The sequence below is a fragment of the Pelobates fuscus genome, chromosome 1 (genome assembly GCF_036172605.1).
Source record: "Pelobates fuscus isolate aPelFus1 chromosome 1, aPelFus1.pri, whole genome shotgun sequence".
Lineage (NCBI taxonomy): Eukaryota > Metazoa > Chordata > Amphibia > Anura > Pelobatidae > Pelobates > Pelobates fuscus.
This window is the reverse complement of record NC_086317.1, coordinates 91,406,548-91,429,841: the sequence shown is the minus strand read 5'-3', so window position 1 is coordinate 91,429,841 and position 23,294 is coordinate 91,406,548. Positions and strand designations below refer to the sequence as shown.

General features: G+C 42.6%; 1 protein-coding gene across 4 annotated transcripts in view; it reads right to left on the bottom strand.

The window, feature by feature from the left end:
- SPECC1 (sperm antigen with calponin homology and coiled-coil domains 1) overlaps positions 1-23,294 on the bottom strand; it is a 454,997-nt gene that overhangs the window by 123,157 nt on the left and 308,546 nt on the right. For all 4 annotated transcript variants that reach the window (XM_063450042.1, XM_063450041.1, XM_063450043.1 and 1 more), the window contains 2 exons: positions 14,446-14,588; positions 13,369-13,466 (listed from right to left, as the gene is read on the bottom strand). In XM_063450042.1, the coding sequence (XP_063306112.1) occupies positions 13,369-13,466; positions 14,446-14,588 (241 nt within the window). The remainder of the gene's footprint in view (positions 1-13,368; positions 13,467-14,445; positions 14,589-23,294) is intronic.

Sequence of the window (23,294 nt, the reverse complement as noted above, 5' to 3'; positions counted from 1 at the left end):
GGAGCTTAATATGGGAGGAGTTATATGCCTATATAAGGAGCCTGCACTATTGTCCGGGGCTCAGAACTTGCTGTATTTTGGTGACGCTAGTCCCTCTGAGTCCCGATCGGTGATCCAATAAAGAATCTCTTCCTTCCTGAAGAAACCTGTGTCCATCTCTCTGTGCTTGGCTTCCGTCAGTTTCTCCGGTATCATTTGGTGCATTGGCCGGGAAGCTCATCGTTCAACGGTAGCTGAGAGGCAGAGGCGTGAGACGGTCTATCTTTGCCCACGTTCTCTACGGCTGCACCCCTGAACTTCTGCGTGGACCTCCCTTCGTCTCGGCGCCACTCGGCCGTTGTCCAGGAGATCATCGGCCTCTACGTGAGAAGTGCTGGGGTGTCCCCGTCGATGAGTGTGAACTCAGGTTCAGGAACGAGGAGGTAAGACAACTGCTGTTTTAGACGGCAGGACCCACTAGGGGTATACCGATTGTGCGGTAGGCCCAAAGGGGTTTTGAATCTGTGTATCTGCCCCCTCTGTCGGAGGGAAGGAGCGAAGGCGCACCGCTCGATCGAACGCTCTTTAGTCAGACCGTTTGATTCTGTTAGTCAGGCGGGGCGCTCTGGTGTAAAATAGCCCTAGCCGGACACCGGTGTCTTGTCTAGACTAGCGTTCTAGGGTGTATATTTTGTTCGCTAGGTCGGAGGGACCGGGAGACTAAGCGGCGTCTGTGTAAATTCGGTTCGCTAGTTCTCATCCTATCTGGGCTAAGTGGGAAGGCGTGTAAATTTGGAACCCACTAGACTTTTGATAGTACGACTAAGAGGCGTCTGTGTAAATTCGGTCCTCTAGCTCGTTGTATAGTGTGACTAAGAGGCGTCTGTGTAAATTCGGTTCTCTAGCTCGCTATATATGTGGTGATTGGGCAGTGTGGCTAACCAAAACGTATGTAGATTGTTTTTAGGTAGTCCATTCAAGGTACTGGCCAATAGTTTAGTTGGGAATTGTAAATGTGTTAACGATTGTTTTAGTAAAGTGTATATCTTGTTAGATAGCGCGAGCTCAGCCGTCTAGCGAGAGTGTTAATAGTGTGTTGCTGTATTATAGTGCACGGTACCATAACCCTGTATATTTACTGACATTGTATAATAAGTACTAATCATTGTCGTCCATTGCATGTTTAACACCATAACCACTAATAATTGTATTGTGACCTTAACTTGTGCTTTGACCTATGCTAACCGTACTGTAACCGCTATTTGTAAAAGACGATGTTACTGGGGTGTGTTATAGACGGGTAATTCGTATATAGAGAATTATAGCGTGGGTGACTGTATAGTTACGCCAAAGGGCATAATATTGATTATATAGTGACTGGTGTAACAGCTGTGTGTGTACGGGAATTCCCTGAGTGTTTATTGTTATTGTGTACGTTTCACTTGGTAACCGTACCACGTGGTGCTGTTGCCAGAGGAAACGGGTGTGACTGTTGAATAGTACGCGTGTATAGTAATCGTTGTCGATGACGTTCCATTGTTAAAAATGGGTGCGTCGCAGTCAACGATTCCGGATCCCTTAGGATGTATGGTTAAGAATTTTAAAAAGGGATTCAAGGTTTGTGATTTTGGGGTTAAGATGTCTCCTGTACGTTTGGTCACTTTGTGTACTAGGGAGTGGCCTACTTTGGTTGCGGCATGGCCGCCACGTGGCAGTTTGGATCCAACTCTGGTACAGCGCTTACACGTGGCTGTATCGGGTAGGCCTGAACTTTACGGCCAGTTTCCTTATATTGACTGTTGGAGACAGGCCGTAAATGACTCGCCAAAATGGCTCCAGACATGCCACGAGGAGCAGTGTCGCCTCATGGTAGCTAGGACTTGTTCGTCCACTAGGACCGGTGTTAGGCCCATTTTGGACACGCCCCCTGAGTCCGAGATCCCTTTGCCGCCCCCTTACTTTCCGTTAAGAAGAAGTGACGCAAACGCAGGAAGCCCTGCACCCCTCCCCTCATTACCCTCATCCACTTCCGCTTCCTCCTCCAGTACAGGATCCACCCCCCCTCGTACTAAATCTCCCCTTCCGGAACCAGAACCCACCCCCATTAGAAACGAATATCCTGATTTGGCGCCACTTCAGACTTCCGGTCAAGCTTCATCTAGCTCGACCCGAAGTGTTTTATTTACAACCTTTTCCCAAAACCAACCTCCCACATCCCCATACCCTATCTCTCCCCGACCGGAACCCATGACTGACGCCTCTCTACGTAGCCCCATCCAAACCCGACAGTTGACTGGTGCCCAACAATTAAAGCATTATCAGATGCCTCTTCGCCTAAATCCCGGGTCAGCTTATATCGATGCCGCAGGTCAAATGGCACACGCTGACCCAGTCTTCGTATATGTCCCATTTACCACTACCGACCTTTTAAACTGGAAGACCCATAATTCCTCGTATACTGAGAAACCACAAGCCATGACTGATCTGTTCACCTCAATAGTACAGACGCATAATCCGACATGGGCTGATTGCCAGCAGTTACTAATGACTTTATTTAACAATGAGGAAAGGACAAGAATAAATCAAGCAGCCATTAAAGCATTAGAAGATAGAGCCCGTGCTTTGAACCAAGCTAATCCAGCAGCATGGGCCGCAACACATTATCCCAATACTGATCCCGATTGGAACGTAAATGGTGCTGATATGGTTCAACTCAGAGCCTATAGAGACGCTATAATTGCTGGCATGAAAGCAGGAGGAAAGAAAGCCATTAACATGTCGAAGACAGTTGAGGTGATCCAGAAAAGCGATGAAGCACCCAGTGTCTTTTATGACCGATTATTGGAGGCGTACCGCTTGTACACCCCCTTTAATCCGGAAGACGCAGACAATTCCCGAATGGTTAACTCCGCCTTTGTCAGCCAAGCATACGGAGATATTAAGCGCAAGCTACAAAAGTTAGAAGGGTTTGCAGGTATGTCCATCACCCAACTAATGGAGGTAGCTAATAAGGTTTATATGAACAGGGATACAGAAAATAAGAAAGAGGAAGAGCGCAAAATGCGTAAAAAGGCTGATATGCTAGCGGTAGCGATCGCAGGCGTAGATAGACGGGGCCCAGATAGAGGCGATAGTAGATGGAATGAGGAACCTCTAAGTAAAAATCAGTGCGCTTACTGTAGGGAAGAAGGGCATTGGAGAAATGAGTGTCCGCGAAGAGAACAGTCTGAGAGAGACAGACCTAGGTCAGGTTACGGAAACTTTAGAGGCAGAGCGAGAGGTAGAGGAGGCCCCGGAGGGAGTAATGGTTATAGAGGGAGTAATGGGAACAGAGGAAGTGTTAGGGAAGACAGGTATATTCCAGCAGCGCAAAGGTCCCGCGATAGAGAAGGTAGGGACTTCGTAGGATTGGCTGACACGGTCATGGAGGACTATTGATACCGACCGGGCTCCATCCCCCTTGGTCGAGCGGAGCCTATGGTCGATGTATCAATAGGGGGGAAAAGGAGTGCGTTCATGATCGACACTGGTGCTGAACATTCAGTGGTGACTAATCTGGTTGCTCCTCCATCTGGAAGGACTATTACTGTGATAGGAGCAACTGGAAGAAGTGCTGAAAGACCGGTTCTTAAAAGTCGACTCTGTACATTGGGAGGCCACGTAGTAAAACACCAATTCCTTTATATGCCTGAATGTCCAGTCCAATTGCTGGGACGTGATATGCTATCAAAATTACAAGCGCAGATTACGTTCCTACCAAATGGAACAACATCCTTAAAGTTTAATGGACCCTCAGGTATTATGACTTTATCCGTACCAAAGGAAGAAGAGTGGCGACTTTATACAGTGTTGACTAGCCAAAACCCTAGGAGTGATGAGACATTATTTAACATACCAGGAGTTTGGGCAGAGAACAACCCACCAGGACTGGCCCGCAATATTCCACCTATAAAAATTGAACTGAAACTTGGGGTTTATCCAGTGAGCCTAAGACAATACCACATCCCACAGAAGGCTAAGAAGAACATCCAATCTTATCTGGATAAGTTCATACGGTATGGTATCCTAAAATTCTGTACTTCCCCCTGGAACACCCCATTGCTGCCTGTTCAAAAGCCCGGTACAGATGAGTATCGACCTGTGCAGGACTTAAGAGCAGTCAATGATGCGGTTGTTAGTATACATCCAGTTGTACCCAATCCATATAACCTGCTTGCTTTAATTCCGGGCGGGGCTACTTACTTCACAGTCTTAGATCTCAAAGATGCCTTCTTTTGCCTCCGAATTACCGCAGAAAGTCAATGTATTTTCGCTTTCCAATGGGAGAATGCTGTAACGGGCTCAAAACGCCAAATGACTTGGACAAGACTGCCCCAAGGGTTTAAAAATTCACCTACCCTATTTGGTTCAGCCCTAAGTCAAGATTTACTGGATTTCGAGTCCATCCCAGGAGAGTGTGTCTTGTTACAATATGTAGATGACTTGTTGATAGCAGCAGTTACAAAAGAAATCTGTCAGCAAGCAACGCACGATCTACTGCACATTCTCTGGAAGGCAGGATACAAGGTGTCTAGAAAGAAGGCTCAGTTGTGTTTGCCAACTGTCAAGTATCTGGGATTCCATATCTCTGAAGGTCAAAGGATTATGGGGCCAGAGAGAAAAGAAGCTGTCTGCCAAATACCAATACCCAAGAATAGAAGACAAGTGCGAGAATTCTTGGGGGCAGCAGGCTTCTGTAGGATATGGATTCCCAGCTATGCGATACTGGCAAAACCTCTGTACGCAGCCATCAAAGGTACAGAGCATGACCCCTTCTTATGGACCCAAGAACAGCAAACGGCATTTGAAGATGTGAAGAAGGCTTTGATGAGTGCCCCAGCATTAGGTCTACCTGATCACACACGACCATTCTACTTATACGTACATGAGCAAAGAAGAATGGCTGTGGGAGTATTGACACAGTACTTGGGATCATGGCAAAGACCTGTTGCCTACATGTCTAAGCAACTGGATGCAGTGGCCAGCGGACTTCCACCTTGTCTAAGAGCAGTAGCTGCAGCCGCCCTGCTAGTAGCTGAAGCCGATAAACTCACTCTGGGTCAAGAACTTTATGTACGAGTCCCACATGCAGTACAGACGTTGTTGGATTACAAAGGAAATCATTGGTTTAGTAATAGCCGTATGACCAAGTATCAAGCAATGTTGTGTGAAAACCCAAGAGTGCATTTAGAGACTGTAAACACCTTAAATCCAGCTACCCTTTTGCCACAACCTACTGAAAGTCAACATGATTGTTTGGAAGTAATGGATGAAGTATTTTCAAGTAGACCAGATCTTCGTGATTTTCCCATCCAGAACCCCGATGTTCAATATTACACCGACGGCAGTAGTTATGTGAAAGAAGGGATCCGCTATGCAGGATATGCAGTAACAACAATAGACAAGGTGATAGAAGCTCGGCCACTGGCAAAAGGAACATCAGCACAAAAGGCAGAATTAATAGCACTAACACGAGCGTTACAATTGGCTGAAGGTTTAAGAGTAAATATCTATACGGACTCTAAGTATGCGTTTTTAACCACTCATGCCCACGGAGCTTTGTATAAAGAAAGAGGACTACTGAATTCAGAAGGCAAAGAAATCAAGTACGCAGCTGAAATCCTACAACTATTGGAAGCAGTGTGGGAGCCGAAAGAAGTCGGTATCATACATTGTCGAGCGCATCTGAGAGGAGATGGTGATGTAACCAAGGGAAATCGGATGGCAGATAGTGCAGCTAAGCGTGCTGCTGAATCAGGAAGACAGGAGTATGTGGGGCACATAGCTGCTCTTATACCAACTCCACTGTCTCAATGGACTCCAGTTTATACAGCTCAAGAAGAGGAGTGGTTAAAGACTGAACCGGGAAAGTATTTGGAGAACAAGTGGTATCAGCTAGAAGATGGAAGAATAGTTATACCAGCATCGCTAGCGGTAGAAATTGTCCAAAATTATCACAACGGGACACATTCTGGGAGAGACAGTACTGAAGAATCTCTTAGAAAGCATTTCTACATACCAAGATTGTCCAACTTGACTCAGGCCATTGTACGCAGATGTGTAACGTGTGCTAAGAATAATGCAAGACAAGGACCAGTAAAGCCACCAGGAGTCCAGTTTATGGGGGGACTCCCCATGTCCGATCTACAAATAGACTTTACAGTGATGCCTAAATCGGGTGGACATCGTTACCTGCTGGTAATTGTGTGCACCTATTCAGGCTGGGTAGAAGCATGTCCTACTCGTACAGAGAAAGCAGGAGAAGTTGTGAGATTCCTGCTACGAGAAATAATACCCCGATATGGACTACCCTGTTCTATAGGATCGGACAATGGTCCAGCTTTTGTTCACCAGTGCCTACAACAACTGACTCATATGCTTGGTATAAAGTGGAGGCTTCATACTGCATATAGACCCCAGAGTTCTGGTAAGGTAGAGAGAATGAATAGAACTATTAAGAACCAGTTGGCTAAAATGTGTCAGGAAACCCAACTTAAGTGGAACGTTCTCTTACCTATAGCTCTATTGCGAATCCGCAGTACCCCTACCAGAAGGATGGGCCTCTCTCCTTTTGAAATTATGTATGGGCGACCACCTCCCGTACTTGGTAACTTAAGGGGGGATTTGAGTCAGTTGGGAGAAGGAATTACCCGGCAGCAGGTTGTAGAGTTGGGAAAGACTATGGAGGAGGTACAGAAATGGGTACAAGATAGATTACCTGTGAATATATATCCCCCTGTTCATAGTTATCATCCAGGAGACCAAGTGTGGATTAAAGAGTGGAATAATGTACCGTTAGGGCCCAAGTGGAGAGGTCCTTATGTTGTTCTTTTGTCTACCCCTACAGCGATAAAAGTAGCAGAAGTGACTCCGTGGATACATCACTCCAGGGTTAAACCAGCAGCAGTCGATTCTTGGCAAGTTACAGCAGATCCAGAGAATCCCTGCAAGATCCGGTTGAAACGCACTACTCAGTCGGAGTAACGAGGAATTATTGTGGATTACAAATTTTATTGTTACAGGTGTGAGTGAGAAGGCCATAATAAAGCCTGTCCGCTTACCATCACATAGTGTATAAGCCAGGAAAGTCTCGAAGGGACACCTGTGAAGACGAGCAGAACTCCATTCCCTGCAGCCCTCACATCCTGGAAGCTGAGGTTCCATCGCACGGACGAAGACTGAGGATGACGGCGAAAGATGTGCTTTTGATTGTGTTTATTTATATGTGTTTTTATATTCAGGAAGGTAGAGGTACCGACACTCCTAGCTGTGAGGTATGCATTAAGACTACGAGAACAGGTAACCATATTTCCCAAACCCTAATTTGGCATTCACAATACGAGTGTAAAGGAGATGTATCGAGATGTAGATACTTAAATATAGACTATAGTGTGTGCCATTTAGGAGTAGGAGAACCTAAGTGCTTCAGTCCAGAGTATCAACCTCGTACAATTTGGTTGACTCTCAGGAATGGAGATCCTCAGGGGACCCTAATTAATAAGACGGTGTTAGAATCCGTACATTCTTCGGGTGTTCTGCTATTTGATGCGTGTAAAGCGATATCGAGTGGTAGAAAGCCGTGGAATGTATGTGGGGATCTTAGATGGGAGAGGACGTATGGGTCTAACGATAAATACATTTGTCCCAGTAGTAAAAATAAATATGTGAGTCCTAGATGCCCAAATAAAGACTATAACTTTTGTCCATATTGGTCTTGTGTGGGGTGGGCGACTTGGGGACAGACAGTAGACAAAGACATGATAGTGACTAAGTTGCCGACTAGCCCTTATTGTAAGTCTATGGAATGCAACCCAGTCCATATACTCATTAATAACCCCGACAAGTTCTTAGATAAGTATGGAAATTTATTTGGGTTTCAGATATACGGGATGGGTTTAGATCCTGGGACATTATTGTTTATAGGAATAGAGACTGATACGGTATCCTCCCAGACTCATCAAGTATACCATTCCTTTTATGAAGAGATGAGTATAGATAATAAGATCCCCCATAACGCTAAAAACCTGTTCATTGACCTAGCTGAAAGTATTGCCGGTAGTCTTAATGTTACCAACTGCTATGTGTGTGGAGGTACTAACATGGGAGACCAATGGCCTTGGGAAGCAAAGGAGGTAATGTCCGGTTCTGAGGCAGTTGACCAATTAATATCTACACAAGCCGATTATCATATGAGTGTTAGAGGTAAATCTGAGTGGAGATTAAAGACCTCCATCATAGGTTATGTTTGCATAGCAAGGAAAGGAATAATGTATAATACTTCTGTAGGAGAATTAACTTGTCTAGGGCAAAAAGCTTATGATGATGATACAAAGAATACAACTTGGTGGTCGGCTTCAAATGTCTCAGAACCATTAAACCCGTTTGCTAGATACGCCAATTTAAAGGACGTGTGGTTTGATCTATCCATCACATCTACCTGGAGAGCCCCAGCAAATTTGTACTGGATCTGTGGTAAGAAGGCCTATTCGGAGCTGCCACAGGACTGGGAAGGGGCATGTGTGTTGGGTATGCTCAAACCATCCTTCTTCTTGTTACCTATTGAAACAGGTGAGACTTTAGGTGTTAAAGTGTATGATGTGAATCATAGGAAGAAAAGGGGACCCCTAGAGATAGGTACCTGGGAAGATAATGAATGGCCTCCCCAGCATATCATAGATTATTATGGGCCAGCCACGTGGGCTGAGGATGGTACCTTTGGTTACAGAACCCCTATTTATATGCTCAACCGTATTATAAGATTACAGGCGGTGGTTGAGATTATCACTAATGAGACATCACAGGCGCTCAATCTTCTAGCGAAGCATAACACCAGGATGAGGACAGCAGTCTACCAAAATAGATTAGCCTTGGATTACCTTTTGGCAGTAGAGGGAGGTGTATGTGGGAAGTTTAACCTAAGCAATTGCTGTCTTCAAATAGATGACGAAGGGCAAGCAATAGCTGAGCTTACTAGCCATATGGTTAAACTAGCGCATGTGCCTACTCAGGTATGGAAAGGGTACAATCCAAGTAGTTGGTTTGGTAGCTGGTATGAATGGTTTGGAGGGCTTAAGGCAGTGGTAGGTGGAGTCCTACTGATTTTACTGTTGTGTCTACTCCTACCGTGTCTTATACCCTTAGTAGTTAGGTCTGTGCAAAGCCTGATAGGAAGTATAGCAGAGAGGAAGGCTGCTGCACAGATAATGGCGATTTATAAGTATAAGGCTCTAGATCAAGGAGAACCAATGCAGGAAGATGAGTGTTGAAGATTCACATCATAAGATAAGTCTGGTCTGGTTCAAGGTAACTTGCGGTGTATGCAAACCAAGGTTAAGTGATGCCTCAAGTAATTGTAAAATATCAAGAGGCATCAAAGGGGGGAATGTGGTGGAATCTCGGTAAAAATAAATTTAGTAGGCCGAGATTACCACGTGGCATGTGTACGTGCATATGCTGACGTATCGATCAGTTGGTTGCACGAGGCAAGATACGATCAGTAGTGTACGGAGCATGTGCAAGAATACAGGATATAGTATTCCCCTCCTCCATTGTGCTGGACAGGCCATGCGGTCAAACAGGAAGTTAATTCTTATTTGTGTTGATTGGTTAAGAGATGTGCGGGTGGAGCTTAATATGGGAGGAGTTATATGCCTATATAAGGAGCCTGCACTATTGTCCGGGGCTCAGAACTTGCTGTATTTTGGTGACGCTAGTCCCTCTGAGTCTCGATCGGTGATCCAATAAAGAATCTCTTCCTTCCTGAAGAAACCTGTGTCCATCTCTCTGTGCTTGGCTTCCGTCAGTTTCTCCGGTATCAGTGTAAGCCGTTTTGATATAGCAATAGAGAAGTTACCACTGAGAGCAAACCACCCTGTCTTAATAGCACGTGTGTGAGAGGGACAAGAGTCAAGAGAATTGCAGATCTGTAATAAACTAGAACAAATAAACAAGCCCAAACTATGGGCTATAAGTAAACTTGTGTGCTGGAGATGCAGGGACATGCTCTGTTAGGTGATATGCCTCTCAACCACACAGGTTTATCCTTCAACCAACTCCCTTGTCTGGAAAGTGATGGTGCTGTGCTGGAGGGTATCCACAGGTAGTCATAGCACTGAATTGATGTGTAGCATCCCTCTTGCCCTGGGTTACCATGTAGACCGGAATCTCTAAGCCACAGACTTGGCAGCTTACTGAGTCTAGATTCCTACCGGTAGGGGGACAGCAGAAGGAACCAATCTTGTTTCGGGCGTGCATCTGCTGGTGTGGGCGATGCTTTGGGGCCAAGCCCCTAGTGGTGTTCGGCCCAGGTGGGCTCGCATACAGATGAACTGTCGCTTGTATGGTATAGTACCCTGAGGATGCCTCCTCATTTCCTGCTCTACTGACCGCCGGTTCTGGGCTGCAAAGACCAGTTTTGGAACTGGGCCATCAGCTTGCGCCTTCCTTCACTGTTGCTCTGCCGGTGCCCCAGCTAGGCTCCTCATAGCCAGCCTTTGCTTGTCGTAGCTGTTCAGAGTGCTAGTCTAGGGCCACAGCAGTCACAGTAGGCTTCACTGTCTGCTGGTAAAATGCGTGCCAGAATCGGGCGAATGCTTGAGAGAGGCTCCAAGTGCATGGGATGGCAGTATTGCAAGCTTCCCTGCGGCAGCAATCTTGGGGCACATGCGGTAAGGGTCCTCTTCGCTGAATCTGTCAGTTGTAATTGCTGATATCCCCTACCGGTCAAGGGGGGTGGGGGTGATGAGGCTACGAGCAGGCTTCCAAGAGTTTTTGCACTCTGGGTTGGAGGATCGGCCGCAAAGCCAAATTGACGTGGGTTAGTGTCAGGCTGCAATCATCTGATCATATATCGGTACTGGCATGTATGGTGGCGGTGTGCAGCTACAATAGGACAAGTTTGCGTTGTTTGGAGGCTATTAAGCTGCCTTCAAGGAGTCAAGAGCTAGAGCTCCTAGAAAACAAGCCTGGCCATGTTAACCCCTTAAGGACACATGACATGTGTGACATGTCATGATTCCCTTTTATTCCAGAAGTTTGGTCCTTAAGGGGTTAAACACCAGGCCCCGCCCCCTACAAAGTGATTTAACTACTAAATACCAGAGAACTGAGAGTGAGACTGAGGGGGTATGATTTGCACAACTTAACTGCGTCATTAAGCTAAAGTTTTTATTGGTGCATAGAGTATCCATTTAAGTCATTTGATTCATGTCAAAATACCATTGCCTTCATGGTAAATTTTGTACCGGGTATTAAATAAATATATACCGTATATACTCGAGTATAAGCCGAGTTTTTCAGCACATTTTTTGTGCTGAAAAACCCCAACTCGGCTTATACTCGAGTCAATAGTCTGTATTATGGCAATTTTCATTGCCATAATACAGACTGGGGGCTGCAGAGATGTTACTTACCTTTCCTGCAGCTCCTGTCAGCTCTCTCCTCCTCCGCGCCGTCCGTTCAGCACCTCGGTCAGCTCCCAGTGTAAATCTCGCGAGAGCCGCGGCTCTCGCGAGACTTACAGTGTGAGCTGACAGAGGGAGCTGACCGGACGGCGCGGAGGAGGAGAGAGCCGACAGGAGCTGCAGGAGAGTTAAGTAACATCTCTCACAGCCCCCCTCTTCCCCCCCCCCACTTAACTACCAATCCCACTGGACCACCAGGGAAGGAGCCCCTCTCCCTGGCCAGCTAGCAAGCAGGGAGGGGGGACGAAACAAAAATAAATTAATAATAAAATAATAATAAAAAAATAAATAACATTACAAATAATAAATAACAAAATATGAAAATAATTAAAAAAAATAAGTAAATAAAAAAAAAATGAAAAAAAATATTAAAATAATGTAAAAAAATAAATAAAATTGCCCCCCCAAGGCTCTGCAACACACACACACACACACACACGCACTCATACACACTGCATTCATACACACACACTGCATTCATACACACAGCACTCATACACACACACACACACACACACTGCATTCATACACATATCATTCATACACACACTGCACTCATACACACACACACACACACTGCACTCATACACACACACACACACACTGCATTCATACACACACACTGCACTCATACACACACACTGCACTCATACACACACACTGCACTCATACACACACACTGCACTCATACATACACACTGCACTCATACACACACACTGCACTCATACACACACACACACTGCACTCATACACACACACACACTGCACTCATACACACACACACTGCACTCATACACACACACACTGCACTCATACACACGCTGCACTCATACACACACGCTGCATTCATACACACACGCTGCATTCATACACACACGCTGCATTCATACACACACACTGCATTCATTATATACACACACTGGAAATAAATATTCAATTAATATAATTTTTTTAGGATCTAATTTTATTTAGAAATTTACCAGTAGCTGCTGCATTTCCCACCCTAGTCTTATACTCGAGTCAATACGTTTTCCCAGTTTTTTGGGGTAAAATTAGGGGCCTCGGCTTATATTCGGGTCGGCTTATACTCGAGTATATACGGTAGTTTCCAATCTTCAATATTCATATTAGTAAACATTTCTTTCAGCAAGTTTTATTTTAAAGAATTTCTTCCAATTATGTCCCATTCTGAACCATGAGATTGGGCACCCATTTTTCTGTTTCATTCTATAGGGCACACTTTTCTCAAGGGTTGATTTGGGTCTAAACCACATTGTCAGGATCGGGACAGGGATCCAACACGCAGAGTACAAACAGTAGCCAGATACGTATACCGGACCTTAGAATGGCCGGACTAACGTAAGTAGTACAGTATAGAATGGTCAAAGACAAGCCGAGGTCGAGGGTAACAGAAGACAGGTAAGCGAGAGACAAGCCGAATCAAGGGTAACAGAGATAAGCAGAGTAAGGTAAACAAGCCGGGTCAAAACCAAAAGGGATAATAGAATACACAAGCACTGAGTGACTAGAACAAGCTAGAACCACGACAGGGCAATGAGCTAATGAAAGAAGCTCTGTTAAATACCCTGTTCAGAGCAGTAACCACGCCTCCAAGGCGTCCTGATTGGTCCTGCAGCCATTGACTGACAGGTTGTTCCGGGGGAGTGTCCTGATGACTACTTCCTGCCTAGATGCTGTAAAAGGCAGTCACTCCCTCGCGGCCGGCCTAGCATGACCGGATAGACCGTGGGGAAGGGAGCCATCAGGCCGTCTGGATGAAGGAACAGCTAAGTCTCTACCTCTTTCGGAGGTAGAGACCACAGGTACCCTGACACACATACAGTGAACGAACACCACTTTTATTTTATTACATGATATTGCACGTACCTGAATCGGAGATACTGCTGCAGCTGGAGCAGTTCTTACTGGAATTCCACTTAATGGACTACGTGCAACAGAATGTACTGGCATATTCTGACCAACACCTTCAGAGAAAGAATAAGGGCGATAATACTAATGAGACATGACAACCAACATAGGCAGGAAGAACAAACATTATTCAAACAGATCAGTGGGTAAAACCATGAAAATATAACATTTTAATGGAAAATTAAAAAGTTGGAACGGCAGAGAAAGCCATAAGCTAATAGTTTAAAATTCAAAAAAAAGTAACTCAATGTGTGTATGTAAGGAAAAGGCCAAAAGCATGCCTACAAACCATCCTGATTTCCATGTAGATTTTCAGGGTCTGTTTTGGTGGCCCGACTTTGTTCCCTGGTGTCCTACATTGGTGAACACCCAGGAACTGCCCCCAAAAAAGTGTAGCCCAAGCACATCATTAGTAGTGTGCATGTCACGCATGTCCACAGTGGGCCTCGATAATTGACAGGCAGCCTGGCGCGCATTCACACCAGGTTGACCTGACAGTAATTTGAGCTTCCCCCATTTGGGGTGGAGCCAGTGACACAATCTCATCACTGGCTTGCCCTCTATATCCTCTCCCACCGATGTCCCACTTCTCGGGCCGCAAATGTTGTAGGGTGTTCAATAGGAAATAAAAATTTTAAAATCATCAAAGACATATGAAAACTAAACCTGTACTGGCCTCTAGATAGTTTTGGGGAATTTTATCAAGGCAAACCTGGAGCAATTATAGGACAAGCAGAGCTACATAAGGAGCCCCAGTGGGAAGCAGTATGAAATATATGTTGATTTTCTGTGCTTTGCTAATAGTCCATATACTGTAAAGTACAATTTTATCCCTTTAATGCAATAATTTGCTTCCAAAACATCATGGATTGATGAGAAAAACAACACAATTTTATTATATATATATTTTTATTACACTTTTTTCTCCCTTAATAAACACAAGTTAAACACACGTTTATATCTTTTAATAATGTTCCACCATGAAGGAAAGTTTGATCAAAATATTTTGGAAAGTAAAGCATAATGGATTCTCACCTTGACCCACATCAAATGATTTGATTAGAGACTTGACTTTAGCAGGAGGTTCAGTGGAAGAGGTTGGTGCTTGCGGGTGGTCAATACTTTGCCACTGTGTTCCGCTGTCTACATCGTCAGTGCCCTCTTTACAAAGTGATTGCCTAGATAAGAAAAGATAATTTTCATGATCGATAAATCTGCTAAAATGTAAGAATTAACTGTTGGCACACACAGACCTCTCTTATTGTATATCTAACATTACAAAGCTACACAACATAAAGCTCCATATTAAAGTCAACAGTTGTTCTACAAAGTTTCTCTTTGTTATAGGGATCAACCATTGGAGGTTATCACTTGTAAGAAAGGCAAATATTATTTTATACTAACACTACCCAATCAGTATATATGCATATGAGAACTTAATCACAATTTTATGAATAAGCAAATCCCCACTTCCAGCAATCCTGAACATTCTAGTTTCCTTTAGAAATTGGAATTGTGTAAAAGGGTCCTGTGGATGGATGGATGGATGGATGGATGGATGGAAAGATAGATAGATGTTCTATGTTTTATTCACAAATTGTTGTATGTGACAAAAGACAAAGTAACTACAAAAACTTTAAATACAAATTGCCAAAAGTAAAATCCAGAATTTCAAGGAAAGTCATGGAAAAAACTGCGGTAGACAAAAGTTATACAAGAAATCAGAAGCCAAGGACAATTCATGGACTTGAGTTTTTTTTAATTGTTCTAAAAATATTATATATAAAAAAAAAAAAAGTTTTTGTGAAACAGAACTGTTTTCGATCAGGAAAAGTGAGAGAAAGATTGATAATGGCTGCCATTCTGTTATGGAAAAATGGCATACAGTTACAATTATTTATATACCGTACTCGAACAGCAAGTGAAGAGGGCCCTGCCCAAACCAAATCTAAAAAAAATCACTCATAAACGGTAGGTTGCAAAAGAAGGAACAGTAAAAACAAAACAAACCAGCAATCCTGTTTGCAACACGTATTATTCTCCCCTATGTATCACATTATCCTGTGTACAAAAGCAACAAGTTTCAGGTTACCTGTCAGAAATAGATTTTATATTGTTGTACTCTGCTTTCCTGCAACTTGATTCTACTGTAATACCTTTAAAATTCAGTTTTATTGATTTTATCTTGTTTGTTGAAAAAGGATTTACAGTACACAAATACGTATTTACAATAATTTATTAGTCCTATTTAGCATAACTCTGGGCTTTTAGGTTATGATCAACTGAGCAGAAAAATAGAACACCATGCAGAAATTGAACTATAGTTTCCTCTAGAGGCATGCTTTATAATATGATTGAGGAGCTCTCAGACTGGTCGAATTTCCCAAACGACCCAATATCTGCACATGCCTGGCTGCTCTCAACAGCTTATCCAGACTGCCATCATTCATTATCAGTGACTCATTTTGTGCTGCAATGGAAGATTAGAGGAGTACATTATAGCACTGCAGTTATGCATGATATAGGTTTACCATTTATAACACCTTTAAGATAATGTCAGTGTCACCTGAAGTTTATTAATAAACTGAAATGATTACACAGAAAGTCCACTCTCTACAGGTTTTACTTGTGAAGACCCTTGAGTGCATTCCATTGGAACTTTATGTACATATAAGAAATCGTTCCACTTTATGAGGTTTATTTGCATCAAAATAACACCACGCACTTTACTACAACAAGTTTTTTAAATATGTTTTTGTCATATTTCATTATAGATATGTCAGTTTAAAATATTTGCATACATTTATAAAAATGCATAAAAAACATATTTAGCACGTTCTTGGTTTACATAGTATACAGATTAATAACAGAAGATTTTGAATTTATTAACTCTGCATTGTATTGTTTAAAGGGACATACATCTCTTGACAATTTTTTTCAAAGCTGCACTTTTAAACAAATCTAAAAACCAAAATAGGGGGGCGGAGTTTGACCATCGAGCCATGCAGACGCACCTGCTACGAGCTCCGAACCGGCGGGCGGAATCCTGGGGAAAAGCAGCGGCTACCAAGCCCACAATCACCGGAGGATACGCCACCCACGTCGGGGGTGCCCCGCTGAGTACAACGACACCTCCCTGGTGCCTGTCAAAGCCGGGAACGCTGAGACCCAAATGCGGCCTACTGGGGCTGAAGCAGAGGGGAGAAGGCCGCTCTCCTTGGCGCAAGAGCCCTCAAGCGACATCATCTCAGCTTACCCCCCACCCCCCTCTTGACCGGTGGGGGACATCCCGGTCCCCACTGGACACACGAACCAGCATGGAACACGAGTAATACTAGCCACAAACTATGGCGGGGCAACGGATCCACAAGGTACTGCCAAAATGGCCGCCCAACCTGAGCTGAGAAAGCGGAGTATCTGCCCCAAGGTGCACATGTCATCATTGGACATATTTGATCGGATCTGCAAAGCAGAGGGGCGACTCACCGTCAAGTGGACCTACTGGTGGCCTCGTGGGTACGACCAGCAGCGCGACGCAGGCACTACCAACAGATCTCCCAAGCACCCAAGATGGCCGTCAGGCAAATGGATACAGGAGGGCCACGAGGCGGGACCCGGTGCCAGGCCTCAAGGACACATGCTCCTGTTCGCATGCTAGCAACGCTGGGACATCAAATCCAGCAACGCATACTAATAAAGCACCGGACCTTAACCCTAATTACCAGCGGAGCACCAAGCACCTTTCCCCAACCAAACCTGCAACACAAGCGAATGGGAGGCTGCTCATCATGAGGAGGGTTGTCGGAGCTGATCCCCAAAGCGGAGAAACTGGGCCCTACGACTGCCATAAAGGGACTGATAGTAACAGCCCAAGGGTCCTTCCAGCGCTGGGTATAGGCTAAAGCACCTACCACACTGCTTCACGAGGGTAATTATAACCTGGACTGTTTTGAACTCTCAACCAGTTGAATACCCAGACTCAGAAGCCTCATACAAGCCCCGAATAGACTATGCCCATATGTCATCATGGACCTGTGGTAAACATGCCAACAATGATAAAACACGATCCTGATGGTACAACGAACAGTTAACCCCAAACCAAGCAGTTCATATGACTAATAGGCGAGATATCACAATGATTTCTATTCTGTAGTACCTTGCAGCATATGTATGCACAGCACACTATGTCCAGGCACCACACACAGACCAACTTTTGATACACTGTAAAACAAGGTACAACTTCACGACCACACTACCTTTACTAAACTAGCGTTGAGGAGCATTATTGGTTTTATCTCACCTACTCTAACACGAACACCGCTCAGCCAAGCATGATTTATACACATATATACAAAACTGTGCGAATCCTCACACCACTGTTCAAATTCTGTTACTCTAGCATTGCGCGGTTGTGGCATATGTCACACTACCTAACAAAAAAATTGTGCTAGTACAAAGTTTATCCCATTGTTACTGATGTTTACAAAGCATGAGGATTGCCTTTGAGGTACCTCATGCACGTTTGTTATTCTACATGCACTACAAAAATAATTTTAAAAACAAAATACAAAAACAAAATAAAGGCAGAACAAAATTCTGAAAAGTATGTAATAATTGTTTGGATTTTTTTTTGTAAACTTGGTCAGATTGCATTAGTGGGCACAGACAATACACACACCAAAAAATAGGTATCTACAATGCAGAAATATAATAGAGAAAAGCATAGGGCAATAGTGCAAGTATAAGGGGTATAAAGTGATTTTCTGTAGAAATACACTCACAAACCCAAATTGATTGTAGGCATATTGCTGAGTATCTTCGCATCGATATCAGGACATGCAGGAGAGAAGTGAAAAAAATAGTGCAGAGTTTCTATCACAAAATAAACCTTTTAATATACATTGCACTAACAAGATAAAAATGAAAAGTAGGAACATCACAAAACAGTCGCTTGGTGCAGAAAGGCAGGAACTCCCAATGATGGAATGTGGAAGTGTAATAAGATCCTTCTATAAGCACAAAGATAATGGGACTATATAAAGTAAAATGAAATACAAAAAAACAAAAGGAAGAAACTCTAATAAGACTAAAAGAAAGCTCTACACGTTTTGTTCATAATACATTAACTTCTTCAGGGAAAATAAGGCACAAGTTCATCTCCTCGTAGTTGTCTGATCCATAAGAGTCCGTGGTGCGCTTTTTAAATATGTAAGGAAACTCCTGCGGTTTGCCGTCAGCCTATCCGCATGGAGGTGTAGCAGCTGTAGCTCGTTGTTCCAAAGCTTGCAATTCAAGCCTCATTTGCATTCTATGTTCCGTCCGTGGTTTAATGACATCATTATCCTTTGCCGGTATGCGTTGCACGCTCATAAATGATTTCCACTATCATTGTGGATACAAGAGTCCATAAAAGTCCATGTATATCGACGCAAAGAGTAATGTGTAACAGAAAAATGAAGAATTAGTAGAATACACTTCTAGCCAAATATGCAAACATACATTATAGTTATAAAAATAGGAAAGGATGAATAACTGAGAAAAAGGTGGTGTGGTATACATAAATAAGAAGATACAAATATTTGACATTTTCTCTGCATTTAAAAAAACCTGACAAATATGTCGGATAAAAATACAAAAATCCAAAAAGTGGTAAAATAAAAATGAAAACATAGAAAATATATATATATTGGAATTAAAAACCTAATATTGCAAACATTATAAAAAAATAAAAACACACCAGGTCAAAATCTACATTAAGACCTTTTGGCTGCATCGTTTGCAGCCTGTGTATCCTTCTCTTTTTCTCAGTTGAATCATGAGATCCCCACCCCTGTGATCTAAAGTGACTTGTTGATAGCATATTGGAAATTGTTCAAATTAAAAAAGGGACATTTATTACAATGCACAGGAACTGAGTGAGATTGCAGATTTTTCTTAATGTTATTTTTATGTTCTAAAAATCTAACTTTCGCCTGTCTTCATGTCCTCCCTACATATTGCATACCGCAACTACAGGTCAGCAAGTGTACAACATGAGTGGAGGAACAGGTGACCAGGTTTTTTTATCTTAAATTTCTCAAAAGTTTGATTACTGTTAAATTATTTTAAAACACTTTATTTGTAATTGCAACTTTTACAATTACCGCATGTGTAAAACCCCTCTTTTTTATTGCAAGTTACTAATTTAGTTAAATGAAAAGTGCTAAAATATCTTTGAAACTAGTCCTTTTTAAAAAAAATATTTTAGGATTGTGGGGTAGTTGTTGTTTTAAGAATGAATCTTCTAAAAGTATCCCCCAATGTTTTTTAGTGATGCTTTGCACATCAAATGCTCTAGAATTAAAATGTGTATTAAAAGCAAAATCAAAGCTAGAATTCCTAATAAGCCCATCTTTTTTCTTGTCTAAAAGTAGATCATTCCTATTTAGATTACCTACTTTCTGAATTTCTGTATCTAGTAAATCATTAGAATAACCTTTTTCTAGAAAATGTTCCTTTGAATCCTTCGCATGTTCATAAAATAATTTTTGATCACTACAGTTCCTACGGATTCTGATAAATTGGCTCTTTGGAACACCTCTGAGCCAGCGTTGATGTTGTACACCTTTGGTGTCAATGAAACTGTTTGAATCAATTTTTTTAAAAAGGTTTACGTCTTTATTAGTCTGTTTTCAACAGAAATGGTTAGGTCTAAAAAGTAAATTTCTGTCTGGCCAATTTTTGGAGTAAAAGCTAATGATAAAGAGTTCTGGTTTAACACAGTAAAAAAACAAAAAGAAACATTGAGACCATCTAGAGCCTCACCAAATAATTAAAATATCATCGATGGAACGTCTCCAGAGCACCAAGTTTGCACCATATGGATTACTGGTCCAGATCGACATTCTTTCCCAGTAATCCATGAAAATGTTAGCGTAAATTGGTGCAAACTTGGTGCCCATGGTGGTACCCTTACAGTTAAAACAATTGTGTGTTAGAATAAAATACATAGATTTGATTAAGAAGCCACTAAAATGTGATTCTATTTCTTCATCGTTAACTAGATTGCTTTCTACTGCTTCTAAACCAAGATCGTGGTCACAGCTCTGAGCTAGGGGTGTTTCTTGTATACACACAAAAGGATGAACACCAAAGTCATTAAAAAAAAAAAAAAGTCAATACTTTATTAAACAATTTCAAATACAATATTAAAAGTCCAAGTAATGAAAAATCTAAAAGGTGGCAGAAGCTAATCTTAATACACAATGCAAATGCAGTAACCTAACAACACTTATTCAAAGCCCCTAAAGAGCTGGACACGTGCATAACCTATACCCCCAACGTTTCAGAGAATCTGCTATGTTTACAGCAGGCAGGGTTAAAGGGACACTATAGTCACCTGAACAACTTTAGCTTAATGAAGCAGTTTTGGTGTATAGAACATGCCCCTGCATCCTCACCGCTCAGTCCTCTGCCATTTAGGAGTTAAATCCCTTTGTTTATGAACCCTAGTCACACCTCCCTGCATGTGACTTGCACAGCCTTCCATAAACACTTCCTGTAAAGAGAGCCCTATTTAGGCTTTCTTTATTGCAAGTTCTGTTTAATTAAGATTTTCTTATCCCCTGCTATGTTAATAGCTTGCTAGACCCTGCAAGAGCCTCCTGTATGTGATTAAAGTTAAATTTAGAGATTGAGCTACAATTATTTAAGGTAAATTACATCTGTTTGAAAGTGAAACCAGTTTGTTTTTTTCATGCAGGCTCTGTCAATCATAGCCAGGTGAGGTGTGGCTAGGGCTGCATAAACAGAAACAAAGTGATTTAACTCCTAAATGACAGTGAATTGAGCAGTGAAATTGCAGGGGAATGATCTATACACTAAAACTGCTTTATTTAGCTAAAGTAATTTAGGTGACTATAGTGTTCCTTTAATCCTAGATGGACCTGGCACCCAGACCACTTCATTAAGCTGAAGTGGTCTGGGTGCCTATAGTGGTCCTTTAAACCTGATCTGAAGCCAAGTTCTAAATAAATTGTATGTTTGTGGATACAGGTAAGTATGTGGAAGCCTTGTGGATAAAAATTTGCATAGGAGGAAACAGGATAATTATTAAAGGGAATTTATAGTTCGATTCACAACACTATAGTGCTTTCTAGTCCCCCCTTTCTTTGCAAATAGAGGGCAAAAAAAAACAAACTGTTTACTCGCCTGATTTTACATTTGGTGAGTTTGATATTTGGACTAAGAGGGACAAGGGCAGTGTATCCAGACCACTTTAATGAGCTGAAGTGGTCTGGGTGCCTATAGTTTCCTTTAATAGTAGGAATATTTTTCGATTCCCAAACAGTAATACTGATGAGGAAGAGCAACTGCTATCTCAAAATAGCAAGGCTGCACAAATGGGTTGTGTGTTAATCATGAGAGATTTTAATAATTAAGACTGATTGGGCCGGAAGTACTATACTACAGTTAAGGGAAACAGGTTTTGAACCTGATAACCCCTTTGGACCAGTGGTGGTTATCCATGGACTCTATAATTGTCAACATACCTACCACTCCTACGGATTAATCTGAACCAACTGCGACAATCTAAAATGGCAGACGCCACTTTTGTTGATTCACATGTTATGAGCTCCACTCTGAGGGATTACCAGGACTCTACAGCTAGCTCCCTGTTGCGACTCAAACATCTGTTTCAGTGCTTCTAGCAAACACTAGAGCAACGCAAAGCTGCATATCACTCTCAGCCTAAGATGGTAGATCGGAGCAGCATGCAACTGGAAGGGGCAAAATCCAAGTAAGAAAGCCTGTGAAATTTACACCTTGCCTGCATGGACCGAGAGCCATATGAGACTCAGCTGTCTCACATTGGCCACACAGGCAGAAGATTGCCCACAAACAGTGACACTTACCACCTCAATCCTCCGTCTCCCCATGACAGGGGTTAGATCCTGACTGCAATAGTCTCCTGGTCTGTGGTTTAATGGTGATAGCACTCATGCAGGCTAATAGCTGAAGGAGCACCTGGATCCAATGCATAGCCTTCTTTGGCTGTGAACCTTTGCCACCTCAGGGAGTCTGCTGATCTGATCTGAGGGACTGCCGCTTACCTATCTTTCCACCTGAATGTGGCAGTAACATCTCTACTTAATATGATATGTACCTTGATAATGGTTATTGTTTTCTATTGATATTGTGCTGCTCCTTATGGTAGTGATATTATATTGCTTCATCTTACCCCAGCAAGATTCATAGTTCCTTGTATCTCGTTTAATTTAAAAAAAATGAATAGAAAATGCTGCATTCTGACATTTACCATTGTCTTTTATACCTGTGCATTATTGATCACATTCATGTGGAATGTCAATACCTGTTATACTTAGCACTAACAAAAAAAAAAAAAGATAAGAAAAGGGTATTCAAAGCATTAGAATCAGAGGGGTTGATTGCATCATATAACAAATATAGGCATACCAGTAGGGCTTGCAAAAGAGGGATTAGCTGGGCTAAACGTGAAAATGAAAAGCTCATAGCCAAAGAGAGCAAGACCAACACCAAAAGAGTCAAAGTGTTGGTCCATTGCGATGAGATGGGTGAGTTAATCAAGGGGGATCATGACAAGTCAGACATTCAAGATTTTTTTCCCAGTTTATAGGGAAGAATCTATGGCCGTAGATTTGAAAATCCCTGTTACAAAAGACTTGCAACAAACAGGTGATTGGTTAATACAGGATAACATGCATAAGAAATTAAAGTTAATGTAAGCAAAGCCCCAGGGCAAAATGGTATTCACCCATGAATGCTTAGGGAGCTATCTGTAGAAATAACCATACCATTGGTTTTAATTTTTCAGTATTCTATTCTTTTAGGAATTATACCAGAGGACTGGAGAAAAGCAGATG